The 10,061-nt window shown below is 49.9% G+C and overlaps 1 protein-coding gene across 1 annotated transcript in view; it reads left to right on the top strand.

The window, feature by feature from the left end:
* Window positions 1-10,055, top strand: part of LOC114038216 (Golgi integral membrane protein 4-like) — a 17,098-nt gene extending 7,043 nt beyond the window's left edge. Inside the window, 10 exon segments of the mRNA XM_027855416.1 lie at window positions 583-665; window positions 1,264-1,410; window positions 4,025-4,261; window positions 4,814-4,879; window positions 4,881-4,954; window positions 5,888-6,072; window positions 8,593-8,660; window positions 8,751-8,895; window positions 9,440-9,453; window positions 9,760-10,055. Coding sequence (XP_027711217.1) covers window positions 583-665; window positions 1,264-1,410; window positions 4,025-4,261; window positions 4,814-4,879; window positions 4,881-4,954; window positions 5,888-6,072; window positions 8,593-8,660; window positions 8,751-8,895; window positions 9,440-9,453; window positions 9,760-9,840 — 1,100 coding nt within the window. The 3' untranslated portion in view covers window positions 9,841-10,055.
* Window positions 10,056-10,061: the final 6 nt, after the last annotated feature.

Below are 10,061 nucleotides of genomic sequence, written 5' to 3'. Positions count from 1 at the left end.
CCCCTGGCCTGGGGAGCCCCAGTCTGAGGGGGAGGGGGACCCCTAGCCTCAGGGAGCCCCAGATTGAAGGGGAGGGGGCCCCTGGCCTCAGGGGGCCCCAGTCTCGGGAGGGGGCAGGGCCTTTTCTCTTATGGAACCCTCAGAACGAGGAGGAGGTAAGAATACCCAGCTTGCATAGAACACTTGGTCTGCAGAGAAGACTCGGTCTCTCCCATGGGGGAGCTGCTGCTACTCAGAGGGCAGAGATGGCCCTGTTTCCAGGGGACCCCTAATCTAACAGTCCTGTCCTAGCCACGGGGGTGGGTTAAGGCAGGGGGACAGGATACATACACACAGGAAGCAGACCTTTGTCTCAAACCAGGTTTTACTAGGTGGCTTCGGAGGGTCCAGTGAGCCAGCCTGAAGCCATAGCCTCTGGAGGGCCCTGAGCCCATGATTAATCTCCTTTGGGCCTGATGGGTTCTCAGGAGTCAGCAGAGGGATGCAGGGGGGTGGGAGGGGTGGGGGGTGGCGTTGGGGGTGGGGCAAGGGGGCAGGCTCCCTTTCCTGGCCTACTCAGCTCTTGACTCTCCTACCCCACAGACACAGTGTATAAACTTCAAGAAGAAAGCAAGCTCCTGAGGAAGGCTCACCAGGATATTCACATCCAGCTGCGGAATGCCCAGGTGAGAGGCAGGCCAGGTGTGTCCACCATCCCTGCTGCCGGAGGTGGCAGCATGGCCCAGTGGGGAAGAGACCTGGGTTTGGAGTCCAAACACCTGGGTTAAGATTCTGCCTCTTTCTGTTACCTTCTACCTGTGTGGTCCCTGGGCAAGTCACTTAACCTCTGTTGCCTCAGTTTCCTCAGCTGTAAAATGAAGGAGGTAGACTCACTAGTCTCTAAGGCGGCTTGGAGACACAGTAGGTAGAGCCCTGGATCTGCAGTCAGGAAGATCTGACTTTAAATTCGGCCTCAGGCACTTCCTAGCTGTGTGATCCTAGGCAAGTCACTTAACTTCTACATGCCTCAGTTTCCTCAGCTATAAAATGAGATCTTAATAGCACCTGCCTCCCAGGGTTATTGTGAGGATCAAATGAGATAATGTTTGTAAAGTGCTTAGCACAATAAATGCTTGTTCCATTCTCCCCCTCCCCCTTCCCCTCTAAGGTCTCTAAATGTCTGACCTTTTGACCCTCCAGTGACAGGAGAGAAGGTCTGGTTATTTGAGTAGTGGAGACATGGGCAGGTCAACCCTACTGGCCCCACTCTGTCCCCTATTCTAGTCCCAGATGGAGGAATTCCGCCAGCTCAAGGAAGCCTTGCAGAAGATGCCCAGCTTCCAGGAGGCTGGGGCCAGCCGTCGGCAGCAGCAGCAGCAGCAGGAGGTCCTCCAGGCCCCTAGGCAGCAGGCTCAGCTTAGGAAGCCTCAGGTAGAGAAAGGCCAGGGTTTCTCTGAACCCCTGAGGGTGGGGGTGGCATAATGTGAGTGTCTCCCACTGGGAAAAAAGCACCATCTAGAATTGAGAACTCCAGTACTAAAGACTCCTTGTGCCTGTTTATTCAACAATAAAAGGGATCCTCCCTGGGACCCCCAGGGACCATAACATTTTGTTGGTTTACTGGGATCCTAACCCCGAGTCCAGTACCAAACAAGGCAGCCCATCCCACTTTGGGACAGCTCAAAATAAATTATTAGGAAATTTTTCCAGACATGAAGTTGAAATTTACTCTTTTGTAATGTTGGTTCTGGTTCTGTCCTCCAAGGCCAAGCAGAAGATGGACACTCCTTCTGCATGACAACTTTTCAAGTATCATGCCCTGACTTCTCTTTTCCATTAGAAACCAACCCAATTCCTTCTGCCAAAAGGCTTTTGGACAAAATCCAACACTTGCTTGTTAAAAACATTAGAAACCATAGGAATAAGTGGACATATTCTCTTTTTTTAAACTTAATAGTATTTTGGACTTATTCTTAATATAATAAATGTTATCTGTCTAAAATCAAGAACAACCATTATATGTAATGGAGAAAAGTTAGAAGTCTTTCCAATAATATCAGGCATAAAGCAAGGGTGTCTATTCTCACCACTACCATTTAACATATTACTATGTATTGTAATAAGCTATAGATATCTATGAACTGTGGATAGCAATAAGAAAAGAAAGAGAAATCGAGGGAATAAGCTTAGGCAAAGAAAAAATAAAACGATTGCTTTTTGCATATGATACGGTGATTTAGTCAGAAAACCTTAAAGAATCAACCAAAAAAATGAATGAAACAATACATTCAGCAAATTGCAGCACATAAAATCTGTATAAATCATCAGCATTCCTGCATATTATCAACCGGTTTGTTTTGCAGACCCTCATAAGGCATGGACTCAAGGCACCCTGTGTGACATTAGACCTTATGAATATCAGTTGCCCTCAGTGGACCTCAGTTTTCTTATTTGTAAAATGAGGGGGTTGGTTGGATTTGAGGACTTAATAAGGTTTCTTCCAGTTCTAGATATATGGTCCTGTATCCATCCTACCTGGGACACTCACTCTCTAGCTGTCAATGACCTTTTTTAAGTATGGAACCCCAAACTAAGTGCAGTAGTCCGAATGTGTTTGGACCCAAACTATGGACATCAGGAATATCGCCCACTTATTCTTTTTGGGAGCCCTCTGCCTAGAAGCGGTAGTTGAAACTATGGGACTGTAGCAAGAAGAGAGAGCCCAAAGGAGCCCTTTATTGAACAGCCACATTAATGGGTCCTGGAAAGGTTGAGGATCTTCCAAAGGGGAGAGAAAAAGAGCTCTGATATTTCAAATGTGCCTCATTTGACTGCAAACTCCCTGAGGGCAAGGACTAGCATGCCTTTTTTTTTTTATCCACAGCCCCTAAGGCAGTGCCTAGCACATAGTAGGTACTGGAGAAGTACTGGAGTGATATTGAAGAAGAGGGTTTCCAGTAGGGAGAGGGTGGTGAACAGTGTCAAATACTACACAGATTTCATGAAAGATGAGAACTGAAAAGAATCCATTGGCTAGAGAGGAGTATGGGGTGGGGGAAGGGAGGGAAGGCTGATTGCAAAGGGTTGAGGAGACAGTAGAGGCAATAGGGGCACATGGAGTGAGGAGATGTTTATCAGTGAAGGCAGGGACAGAGATGAGTTGGTAGCTAGGTGAGTGAGCAAGGTCAACAGAATTTTTTGGATTGGGGAGGCAGGAAAGGGAGAAGGAGGAGGGTGGAGAGGGGAGAGAGACAGAGAAAGGAGCAAGGGAGAGACAGAGACAGCTACCCAGAGAAACACAGAGAGGGAAGGAGGGAAGGGAAAGGAATGAATGTCGAGTGCCTACTGTGTGCCAGGCACTGTGCCAAAGAGACAACGAGAAGAAGACATTTGTTAAGTGGTTAGCACAGTGCCTGGCATGTAGTTGGCACTTAGTAAATGCTTCTTCCCATCCCTTTCTCTTTCCTCCTATTCACTGGGGGATACAAGGAAATTCCAAACCCTGCTGTCAGACCCTGGTGGTCCTCCCTATCCTCTTACCCCCGGAAGATTATTTGTACTTGTATGGATTTGGTGTGTTTTGCTCTGGGTTCATGTGGTTCCCCCTTGGGGGGATGTGAACACCCTAAGGGCAGGGACTCTTTTGGGTTTGGGCCTTGTATTACCTGGCTCAGTGGCTAGTGCTGTTCCTGGCACATTACAGGCATTGAATGAATGAATGAATGAATGAATGAATGAATGAATGAAGTAAAAGACTACGTCATCTGTATTTGGGAGATGTGGACAGGAAGAAGAGAAGGTTTGCAGCAGTTACTTTGGCGGAAGTGATAAGGAGCCTATCAGAGTAGGACAGAAGTATCTCTTAGCAGGGAAGGCCTGGCTGAGTTTACATACTAGGATTTTGTCGTGGGTAAAATCAGTGTGATTTTATAACTTCTTCCTGTGATGTTCAGCTGCTCCGGGGAATAGAGTGGAGAAACGGGACCTGACCTCGTGGTCCTAGGTCATCCTCAGAGCCTGTGGCTCCCCTACCTTTCTCCTGCAGGTGTTTGTTGCTACAGACTCCAGAGCGGCCCTAAATCCCCAGGAACCAGAGTTGGTCCCCCGCTGGGACCCTCAGGCTGCCCAGGCTCCAGGAACTCGGGCCTTGCCTCCAGCTGGGCCACCTTTCCCAGACCTGAAGTTGCCTTCTTCTGGGCCCCCTGCCTGGCCCCAGAAACCCATCGAGGGCCATGTTCTCCGCTTCACCAGAACTGTTAACAGCCTTCCAGTCAGGCCCCCGGTATGTCGTTCCCCACCCCCCGCCTTGCGGCTGTGGCTGCCGGGGGTGGAAGTCATTTAGACGATCACATCTCACCAGCTGTTTCCTCCTCTTCCTCCTCAAGGCTGGAGGTGTTTTGTCCCATGCAGGGAAGGGGATGAGCCAGGGGTAGAGTCACAAGAGCTGGAACTCTATAGAGTGACCCCTGCTTTCTTGGAGCTCCAGGGTCACCTTGAAATGGGTCGTGTCTCAGGGACTAGAGCTAGGTCTCTGGCCCTAAATCTGCCTTGTCCCTGGGACTCTGAGGCCCAGGAACCAGCTAACCAGAGTTTTGGGCTAGGCATAAAGTGTATCACTAGAAATCCAATTACCCACTCCCCCACCCCCCGCCCACTTCAGCCTTAACTCCTTACCCCAAGGTCTGCTCTGTCCCTCCCTCGCCAGCTGATAACATTGACTGTGCCTCGGAGACCAGAATGAAAGCTTCGGAGTGAATAAAGAAGAGACTTTGGGGAAAGAGGGAGGGGGAGAATCTTTGGCCAGGAATGCTAAGCTGCCTCCCCCTGCCCACAGGTTCAGCAAGTAGTGGTGGTGGCAGCCCCCGTTTCTTCCTCCCCTGAGAGACCCAGCCCGCGGGGTCGGCCCCCTCAGCAGCAGCCTCCCACGGGGCTGGACAGAGAGCCTCAGGCCCTCCCAGCCCCTGGTAGCCCACAGGTACAGATGCAGAGGTGGGTGTCTGGGCTGGGGCCAGAGGTGGGGGGAGAAGAGGGAAATGGGGCCAAAGGGACGAGCATCCCCCCCTCCCCCAGCTACCTTTGGTAGTGCTGACCCCCAGCAGTTGAGAAGTCCTTCCTGGTGCCAAGCAACAGGATCTCTGCCAGAACTCTTCACTGTAGAGTCGGGCACTAGCGATAGTGTCTGAACAGCCTGGTTCTTCAATGTTGGAGTGCTTTTCAAAAGATACATGTAAGGCAGAGCTGGGGGCTCTTTCCAGGAGAAAATGTTGAGGCTTACTTTCTCCACTTATATAGTAAATATATTTAATATCCAAAATGTTTATCGCATATGGCAATTTTGGAATATATGTTGGCTTAAATTTTTGTTTTCTTCCCAATTCCAAGGACTAGATTTGGAACCAAAGAACCTAGAGTTGAATCCTGGGCAGGCCTCAGTTTCCTCATCTGGCCAATGAGGGAAAGCGACTAGATGACCTCAAAGGTCCCCACCAGCTCTAAAGCCCTCATTCCCCCATCTGGGCCACATTTCAGGGCTTGTGGATCATTGTTTGTAGTTTTAGTCAATATATACCAAGAGTATCATACACCCAGAAAGTGCTTGGGAAATGCTGCTTTTGAGACTCTGGCATAGAGGGAGTGATGGATGGAGAGGAGGTCAGAAAAACCTGAGGTAAGGGTCCATTTAGGAACTCCCTGATCATGGGTAAATCACTCATTCTCTTTGAGTCTCAGTACCACAGGGAATGATCAACTGTAGTTCCTGCCTCGCAGGATTGCTAGAGGGAGCAAATGAGATCATGCCAATAGAGTGCTTTGCAGACTTTACAATGCTAGAATAGGGGTTGTTAGCTGTCTCTAACTGTTGGACCCTCCCTGAGACCTAGCCCTAACCCCCTTTTCCATGCCCCAGCTGGCAAGATATCGTCAACAAAGTGAACGCCCAAGAGAAGAGCCAACAGTCTCCCCCGAGCAGCCAGCCCCAGAGGCAGGACCAGCCTCTTCTACCCGCCAATCCAGGAGAAGGGGTAGAGCGCCCAGCACCTGACAGAGAAGACCACGGGAGAGTAGCACCTGATGAGGAGGAGCTGGAGATGGGTAAGTGTGCCAGACCCAGACCCAGACCAGTCGGGCTGCAGGGTACAGAAAGGGCCTTCACGGATCTGGGGGCCCTGGATTCTAATCCCAACCCTGGCCCTTACTGTCTGTGAGACTTTGGGCAAGTCAGCCTCCTTCTCTGCCCCCCCTCCCCCAAACCCCAGTGGCCTTTGATTTCCTTATCTGCAAAATGAGAGGATTAGACCAGATGGATCTCCAAGGTCCCTTCCAGTTCTGTTCTATGAATCAATGACCCCTGGGGCTTAGGGGTTCTTTGGGGCCAGATGGCCTTGTTTCCTGCCCCTGGTGAAATGGAATGAATGCCCTGATGGTTCTATTCTGAGCCCTTTGCTGAAGGGGACATATTGTCACTAGTCTGGGGACATACATTGGCATATATTGGGATACATTGTTACACATCCTTAGGCATATTGGTTAGCATCAGGATACATTGTTGCAAGTTAGGACACATAGTTACATGTCAGGAGATATTTTTTAATGTAAGTAGTATTTTATTTTTCGCAATTACATGTAAAGATAGTTCATTGTTTATAAAATTTTGAGTTTCGAATTTTTCTTCCTCCCCCCCTCCCCAAGACAATCTGATATAGGTTATACATGTGTGATCATGTTAAACACATTTCCACATTAGTCATGTTGTGAAGGAAGAATCAGAACAAAAGGGAAAAACAGCGGGGAAAAAAAACAAAGAAAGTGAAAATAGTGTGCTTCGATCTGCATTCAGACTCCATAGTTCTTTCTCTGGGTGTGGATAGCATTTTCCATCAGGAGACCTTTGGAGATGTCTTAGATCCTTACATTGCTGAGAAGGGCTAAGTCTGTCAAAGTCAGTCATCGTACAACGTGGCTGTTACTGTGTACAACATTCTCCTGGTTCAGCTCACTTTGCTCCGTGTCAGTCCATACAAGTTTTTCCAGGTTTTTCTGTAGTCTGTCTGCTCATCATTTCATATAGAACAATAGTATTCCTTTACATGCACATACCACAACTTGTTCAGCCATTCCCCAATTGATGGGCATCCCCTCAATTTCCAGTTCTTGGCCACCACAAAAAGAGCTGCTATACATATTTTTGTCCATGTGGGTCCTTTCCTCGTTTTTATGATCTCTTTGGGATACAGTCCTAGAAGTTGCTACCTCCATCCTTTTCTTGAAGCAGCCAAAGGGAATCATAGGAACCAGCACGGAGTTTACTTTTATTGGATTGCCCTGATGAGGCTCTCTTTCACTTCAAGTCATCAAGCATTTTTTAAGCACCTACTATGTGCTGGGCACTAGCAATACAAAGACAAATGTGAAATAGCTCCTACCCTCAAAGAGCTTCCATTCTACTGGAGAGAAGAACAGGTACCTAGATAAGGAAATATAAAATATAGAAGGATGCAAAGTAATTTGGGGGGGAATAGAGATCACCACCAATGGGGGAGCTAAGACTCTGGATAAGAGGCGACACTGGACCTGGGCTCTGAAGGAAGTGAGGGATTCCACAAGGCAGAGGTGAGGAAGGAGGGCATTCCAGGTATACGGAACAGCCTGAGTTCAAAGGCACATAGGTGGTTCAGGTGGGAAACTGAAATTCATGTACAAGGAACACATAGTAGGTCATTGTGGCTTTCAGTCTAGAAAGGTCTTGTGATCAATCACCAGGTATTTATTAAGTAGCAGCTGTGTGCCAGGCAGCTAGATGTTGCAGTGGATAGAGAATAGGGCTTGGAGTCAGGAAGACCCGAATTCAAATCCTACCTCAGATACTTATTAGCTGTGAGACCCTGGGCAAGTCACTTAACTACTCTCTGTCTCAGTTTACTCACCTGAAAATGGGATTGTGAGAATCAAATGAATTAACATATGTAAAGTTCTTTGCATAGAGCACTGTATAAATGCTAGCTAACTGTATCAAGCACTTTGCTAGGCACTAAGCTTGCAAAGATAAAAAGTTCCTGCCTTCAAGGAGCTTACATTCTCTCCCAGGAGAAAACACATATGCAAAATAAATGCAGATGATCCAGGCACAGACTTCTAGATCGTGAAGGGCATTAAATGCCAGGCTAAGGAGTTGTATTTTATCCTAGATGCATGAGGGGGTCACTGATGCTTCCTGAGCAGGAAGGTGGCAGGGTTAGACCCATGAACTAGAAAAACAAATCTGCTGTGTGGAAAAATGGATTGGAAAGATAAGAGCCAGAGAAGCTGGCTAGCCCAGCACTCCTGGTCAGATATTCTTTCCCAGCCCCCCACCCCCACCCCCACCCCCATGACTTCATCCAAGGCCCGTTGAAAAGTCAGCCACATTTGTTAAAGGCTTGGAGCCCAGAATTGATGGTGTTCTTCCTGGCTGGGCCCCCAGCATAATGGATGACTAGGGGAGGTGGCATCATCCTCTCCCATACTCTGACTCCCTTTCTGGGCATGGAATGGGCAGACTGGGCCTTTGGCTAGATGGCATAACACCCCAGTTAAGGTAGTGGGGCTGATCCCTCTGCCCTCCCACACCCCCAGATGCTGGCATGATTGAGCAGGAGGAAAACCTACAGCCCAGGACGGAGCCAGAGGCCCAAGGCCCAGTGGTGAGTACAGATCCCAGGGGCCTGAGTGCCTGGGGGGGGGGTCTGGAGTGGTACCTGGAGTGCTCTGCCCACTCCTGCTTCTCTGTCCAGGGGCCTGATGCCCTTGCAGACCCCGCCCGCGATCCCAACAACCAGGGCGAGGATGAATTTGAAGAGGCAGTGGTAGATCAGCCACGGTTGGAAGAGGGGGCCCCAAGACCCCAGCACACTGAGGAGCCCCAGGAACAAGGGCCAGGTGATGAATGAGGTGGAGCCAGGGGCAGGGGAGGGGGGCGCCAGCCACTCCGATTGAGATGCTGATGCTCTCAGAAGCCCAGCCTGATGACTTTTGTCCCCTGGTTCGGGACCCCAGGCTGGAGCAGGACTCCACAGGACTGGCACAGAGCTACTGAATGACTACCAGGATGACCAGGGACTGGTAAGGCCTGACGTAATGGGGGCTTTGAGGGGCTTGGGCCACTTAGGGTGTTGGTCTGGGGCCTCCCAGATAGGTCAGTGGTTGGGATAATGGTGGGCTATGAGATGCTCCCCCCTCCTCAGTCTTGTTCTGGAGCCAGAGGTCTGGAAGTCATGACCAGTGCCTAGGAGGAAGGTACTGGTCTTTCTCCTTAGCTTCATAAGGAAAGATGGAAACCAGGATTTATTAGTCCCTTACAGTGTGCTAGGTCCTGTGCTGTATTGGGGTACAAACACAAGCATAAGATCATAATTCTAGAGCTGGAAGGGCCCTTAGGGTTCATTTAGTCTGACCCCCTCACTTTACAGAGAAGGAAACCGAGGCTCAAGAGGCCCAGTGACCTGCCCAGGCTCCCTCCACTAGTAGGGAGCACACTGGCTTTGGAGTCAGAGGGCTTGGGTTCAGAGTTTTCCTCTGATGTTTCCTGTGACCTTCAGCAAATCATGGGAGCTGTCCACCTCACCTGGAAAGTGAGGAGGCTGGACGAGATGGTCTCTGAGCGCCCTGCCAGCCCAAGACCCTGGAGTCTGTGATTCTAAGTGGCAGAGGCAGTATTTGAATGCAGGTCTTCCGACTAAACTCTTTGCTACTTCCACCATCCCCGCTGAAGTCTGATGTCTGTGTATCCCTCCTCTCCCCTAGGATGAGGACCCTGACCTGGAGCTGGTACCGGACACCAAGAGTCACCCAGAGGCCCCTGGCCAGAAAGACAACTACTACTGACCCAGCCCTCCCTCTTCTCCTGAATCCCTATGCTTGCTGTCCTCCTGAAGGGACCCCCAGAGATGAGAGAGAGCATGGAAGGGTCAGAACCTAGGCTTCTACATGGGGAGATTGGAGTCTGCTCCACCTCTCCCCTGCCCTCCTGCCCCAGCACGCATTCTGGGCACCCCCCCCCCTTCCTGCCCTCCTGCCCCAGCACACAGTCTGGGTTACTCCCCTCC

The sequence above is a fragment of the Vombatus ursinus genome, unplaced genomic scaffold, assembly GCF_900497805.2.
Source record: "Vombatus ursinus unplaced genomic scaffold, bare-nosed wombat genome assembly UNPS02010822.1, whole genome shotgun sequence".
Classification (NCBI taxonomy): domain Eukaryota; kingdom Metazoa; phylum Chordata; class Mammalia; order Diprotodontia; family Vombatidae; genus Vombatus; species Vombatus ursinus.
Note: the sequence above shows the minus strand (reverse complement) of the source record. Positions and strands in the feature narration are given on the sequence as shown.